Raw genomic sequence first — 5661 nt, 5'->3', positions numbered from 1 at the left:
TTCCGCAGTAACTGCATGGACTGCCTGGATCGGACTAACGTGATCCAGAGCTTGTTAGCACGCAGGTCTCTCCAGGCCCAGCTTCAGGTAATTGTTTTACTCTTCTTTAACAAGCTGGAAGAGGAGAGAGGCTTTCCATTTGGAATGGAAATGTAATTTGAACACTCAGTAAGAGCTCGCATAGTGGAGTTACTGTACTTCTTATTTGAGCTGCGTTGACTAGATTCAAGTTTGATAAATACAGCTTTTTCTGAAAGCAAATCCTAATTTTTCTATCAAACTCCTAGCAAGCCTCAATGTGCTTTTTATTTCAGAGACTAGGTGTTCTGCATGTGGGACAGAGAATTGAAGAGCAGGCAGACTTTGAGAAAATCTACAAAAATGGTAGGCTGTTTATAGAGTTCAAACAATGACTTTTTCTCTGAATAGAGTATATAACTTCCTTAATATTTCTTATTGTTTTCCTATTCATAGCATGGGCTGATAACGCTAATGCTTGTGCCAAACAGTATGCTGGAACTGGTGCCTTAAAGACAGACTACACAAGGCAAGTCAGCCTTTCTTGTAAGGGCCTTCTGGGTTTTTGGGCATGTTTGGGATTTTCTTTGAGCCCTCATATCTAAGGAGGTTATTGATCTGGGGCTTAGGCCATTAATGAGTTTTTTGCAATGGTTCAGTTGGTAAAAAGTCAGACTAAAATCTCCAGAACACTGTTCTTTGCTGTGTTTATGTGAAAGTAAAGGCTATGTGGAAATGAAAACCAAGGCAGTGTGCCATGAAGATGCACATTTATATTATGTGATGGAAAGAACTGTTATTTTATTTTCTAATTTTCTTACAAGTATGTGTGGTAATAATGCAGAGGCAGCACTAGATAAATGTATTCCTGTGCTTGTGTTCATTTAATGCAGTACACATCTGGATATGATGACAGAATGTAAATCTGAAATTACAGTCCTGAATTTATACATCTATTTTAAATATTTTTCACAATTTCTTTTTGCAGAACTGGGAAGAGAACTCAGTGGGGCTTGATAATGGATGGCTGGAACTCATTAATACGTTATTATAAAAACAACTTTTCTGATGGATTTAGACAAGTAAGTTAAGCTTTTAACCATGGGGAAGTGTATTTGGTAAACATTGCTGTGCATTCTAACTCTTGCCCTCCCTTTCTCTTCCAGGATGCAATTGATCTTTTTCTTGGAAATTATTCAGTGGATGAAGTAGAACCTGCTAGTCCTTTACATGTCAAGAAAGATTGGAAGTTCCTAGCTGTGAGTATGGAGACTTTATTTGTGATACAAGAAGCACAACTGTTTAGTCACTGGCTTCATTATGCCTAAGTAGGACTTGTCTGTTAGGCATGAAGCATCCTTGTAATCTGGTAATGTCTCTATGATACGTGCTTATAGGATTAAACCCAGACCATTCCCTTGCCAGAAAATTGAGTGTCCTTGAGGTATTGGAAAAACTGCTGCTTGCTTTTTTTAAAATATGCTTCACGATGTGGAAAGGGGGAAATTCTGCTACTTACTATCATTGAATGTTTCTTTCTGCACAAGAATCTTGTGGAGTTCTTTTCTCACACTTCATGCAGAAGCATAGACTGTGACACAAAAAAAAACACTTTTTTCATTTTTTTCACCCTTCCCTTTCTATTTTGAAATGGGATTTGGGAACATAATGGGTTTTAACTGGTGTATTTATTTATTTTTTTTTTAAACAAAGCATAAGTCTCAACCTCTCTTTTAATGCACAGGAGGTGTATTTTAATTCTCAAAATAGTTACTGAACACACTCTTCCAAATTTTGGAACTATCCAAACTTTTATTTGTACCTGAATACAGGTGAATTGAGAATTAAAGCAAGTTCACTGCAAAGCAAGTAAATAGCTTTACAGTGCAACTCATCTTAAAGGAAATTAAGGAACGTATGTACTGCTGTATCAAGTGATTATTCTTTTTCTCTTTCCTTAGTTGCCTATTATTATGGTGGTTGCTTTCTCCATGTGCATTATTTGTTTGCTAATGGCTGGTAAGTCACTATTGAGTTTAATTTTATAAAACTGGCTTGTTTCTTTGTGACCTTTGTGTAGATGATTACCAGTAACTTGTTCAGCATAGAATTGCTTCTCAGTCATTCTAAAAGGTGCTTGAGTGTGGCTCTGGAGATTGAGGTTTAGCACTGTATCATTAATGTGGAAAAAACTGAGGTGCTATAGAAAACAATGTTAAAACTCATGGAGAAGTCAATTAAGGGACAGTTAATTGTCCCCAAATTTAGATGCACCTTGGTAGACCTGAACTTTATTGTAGGCTGGATGAAGCACCAGAGGAATAACTGTCTAATTTTGGGCAGGCAGTCAGTTCAGAACTGTCAGATACAGGCATGAGCCTGGTTCTGATGGATGTCCCTTTAATCTCATGTGTTGGAAGTGGTGAAGGTTTTTGCCTTCTGTTTTTGCCTTGAATTTTCTAGCATTAGTGCCAGTAGAGTTCTTGACTGACTTCTGTAGGTCTCTGTTCAATGTGTTCCAAGAACTGTGTGGCAAATACAGGTTTTCCAAGGTAAGGAAACAGAAAAAGATCTGTGAAAGACTTCTGATTTCATTTGACGCAGGATCTTTCATTTCAAGATCTCTGAGGGAGAGCTTGAAATATTTGTATTTGTACTAAAGCAAAACTCTCTGGTAATTGGAGATAATGAGCTAAAAGGTTTATCTGACTCTTCTTCACAGGTGATACATGGACTGAGACACTGGCCTATGTGCTTTTCTGGGGAAGTGCCAGCTTTGGAACTTTTGCTATCATCCTTTACAATGGCAAGGATTTTGTAGATGCACCCAAGCTGGTCCAGAAGGAGAAGATGGACTGAATTTGTGTGTGTGGAAAGCGGCTTGGTACTGAGGATTCTTCAAGCCACACTTGGAGTCTCTACTGACCTGCTTTCCACACCAAATAATGCTCTTATGGACATTCTTCCTTGGCAATGGGGGGGGGGGTGGGGGGGGGGGGGTCAGGGGTAAGGAAACCGTGTCCTGTGGTGGTGGTAGCTTTCAACTGAGACCTGACTTGACAGTCTTAGTTGCAATGGTCTTTGGAATATTGCATTAGTGGATAGGGCTCCACTCTTACCAGAGTAATGCAAAGACAAAAGCCAGCTTTTTGGTGTCTGGAATATTCTGGAGCTTAAGTGGACTGCTTAAGCTCGTGTTCCACCTGGTCTGGTTCAGCTGGTTTTTTGGTCTTGACAGGAGAGAGCTTTGATGCTGTTCATCTCTCAAAATATCCAAATGCTGAAGCATTAATAATGGAACATCTGATAGTGGTCTCTGAACAAATATGGCTTCATACCAATAAAAAGTCTAGGTCCAGACTTACAGCTGGATTACATTTGTTGTGATAAAGTCTGTGTTAAGGAGTCCTTCGTGCATATTTGTGAGTGGATTCTTTTCACTAAATATGAAAGACTTTTGAATCCTAATGCTATTCTCAAATGAGGCTTTTGTCCTGTCTTGTTAATCTAGAACTGATGCAATATTCTGCTAATCATTGTTTGGGTGAAAGGGCAGTGTAATTGGATGTTCCTGAAGTTGCAAATGTCTTGCACTGTTTCAATACTACAGTCTCCATATGAAAACCCAGTAGTTAGCAAGTTAAAATGTAGAATTTTCTTTCTAAAGATGTACACGAAATCAAAGAATGTAAAAGTCCTTTGCAGTGTTTATTCAACCTTCCTTATGCTAAAGTCCCAAAGTACTTCATTACTTTAAGAATGGGTCACAACATAAAAGGTGAACTTCATATTGTTTTGCTAGTCAGTTGCTTCTGTCCTTGGTTATATTGAAATAATTTATGAAAGAAGGAATAACAGCCTAAGGAGAAAGCATTGAGTCTAAACTCCATATTTCTACTTGGGAGCAGCAGCTTGCTTTACATGCATGATACTGTAACACACTCTTTTAAGAAAAAAAAAAAAAAGGAGAAAAAAAAAAGCTGCAGACTAATTTGTGCTGGTTAATGTGTGTCTTTAAATTTAGTGCTTCCAAGCTGTATAAAAATAAGGACCAATTTTAAACTATTTTGTCACTTATTTTATATGGTTTGTTCAAAACCAGACATGGAACTTGCTTAAGGCGCTGTGCATTGTTTAATATTTCCTGTAAGTACAGCTGTATATTCAGATTGCGAGTATAAAATTTAAAGGGGGGGAAGGGACAAACATGTAGAATACTACTAGGACTAGCACAAGTGTCACTATTGAAGCTAGAACACAAAACACTGATACTCCAGTGTTCCCTTGTGTTATGACTGAAAATATGTACAGATTCTTTTTTTTTTTTTTTTTTCTTTCATAACTGTTCGTTTTAACCTTGAATGTTTCTGGAGGCCTCTCTGGGGTTTGTGTAACCATAACCTGTTCATGAGCACTAGTACTTGCAAAGTATCCTTTTGCTTCTAGATGCTGTAATGGAAAAATACCAGTTGGTGGTTAACTGGAAATCCTCCTAACTTAAAATTCTCAAAGGTGAACTCCCTCATGGGCACAAAGTAAAGAACATCATAGACTCAATATTTGAAAGGAGTGGTTCTGGTGGTTCGCTGGCAGGTGGAGATTGAAACCTGGCTCGGTTGTCTTGCAGTCTAGAACTGAGTTGTTGCATCTTTGGTGAAGAACTTGTTGCAGCAAAGACCAAACTTGAATTGCTAACATAAAAGGTTTGTAAGACATAGAATAAGGTAGGTGTTAGAAGTTGGAAGGCACCTGTATTCAGTGCTTTGCAAAGAGTCTGTATTTCTAAAATCACAAATGGTGTAATACTCCTAAATGACAATAAAATGTTCAACTTTTCTAGATGTACTGTCTGTGGTGCATTTTGTGCTTTGGAGCAGACTGTTCCCTAAATGTTCCTTAGGAGCTGTTTCACACCTGACGGATGCTTCGGTTTTGTGTCTGCTCATTGCAGGTGGGGATCTTCCTGTGCTGTGCTCAAACAGTGATGATCTCACGCAGTGCCTGCTGTCAGGCTGTGCTGTGTGGTGTTCCACTCTTCGCTGCCGTGGCTTGATCTCTCTTGGAGAGTTACTGCAGCTCCAGTGCTGCATCCCAAGTGTCACCTCTGCTCAGGACCAGTGGTTCTTTGCCTCTTTCCTCACAAGTGCACTTCAGAGTCCCATTGACCATACTGAGAGGTGGAAATTCAAGCTGTCTTTTCCCTCTTACCTTCACTAGGTGAACAGACTGACACATACCCAGAAAATTGTTACTATTACAGTTCTGGATGCTGAAGCTGTAACTTTTTTCCCAATAAATTAGTGCTGTACTGGTTCTAGGCGTTGGACTTTTCTTTTTGTAAAGCTCAAAGCAGATTTAAGTAGTCTACTTTTTTCTTTTCTAAAATGTGTATTTAATTAAGGAAGGCAAGCTGGCAGTTGTAGAACCTTACAAAAAAAGCCTTTCCTCCCCTCTCATTTCTATCTGCTCCTCTCCCACCATCCACATCTCCTTCCCACCCTGCCCATTCCTCTTTTCCCCCCATCCCTCTTTTCCGTCCCCCATCCTCATCTGTTGCTATTGTCTCTCTTCCCCGATCCCGTTTCCCCCGCCCTCTCCCCCCACGGGCGGGACCAGGCGCTGCCCGGCGCTCGCGGCGGGTCC

At 39.6% G+C, this 5661-nt stretch overlaps 1 protein-coding gene across 1 annotated transcript in view; it reads left to right on the top strand.

Moving 5' to 3' along the window:
• The window catches only part of SACM1L (SAC1 suppressor of actin mutations 1-like (yeast)), a 21294-nt gene extending 16435 nt beyond the window's left edge, over window positions 1-4859 (top strand). The window contains exons 14-20 of the mRNA XM_017734486.1: window positions 1-87; window positions 315-384; window positions 475-547; window positions 1007-1100; window positions 1185-1277; window positions 1980-2037; window positions 2741-4859. The exon at window positions 1-87 is cut by the window's left edge and continues 29 nt beyond it. Coding sequence (XP_017589975.1) covers window positions 1-87; window positions 315-384; window positions 475-547; window positions 1007-1100; window positions 1185-1277; window positions 1980-2037; window positions 2741-2877 — 612 coding nt within the window. The 3' untranslated portion in view covers window positions 2878-4859. The remainder of the gene's footprint in view (window positions 88-314; window positions 385-474; window positions 548-1006; window positions 1101-1184; window positions 1278-1979; window positions 2038-2740) is intronic.
• The last annotated feature ends 802 nt before the right edge of the window (window positions 4860-5661 follow it).

The sequence above is a fragment of the Corvus brachyrhynchos genome, unplaced genomic scaffold, assembly GCF_000691975.1.
Source record: "Corvus brachyrhynchos isolate BGI_N302 unplaced genomic scaffold, ASM69197v1 scaffold94, whole genome shotgun sequence".
Lineage (NCBI taxonomy): Eukaryota > Metazoa > Chordata > Aves > Passeriformes > Corvidae > Corvus > Corvus brachyrhynchos.
Note: the sequence above shows the minus strand (reverse complement) of the source record. Positions and strands in the feature narration are given on the sequence as shown.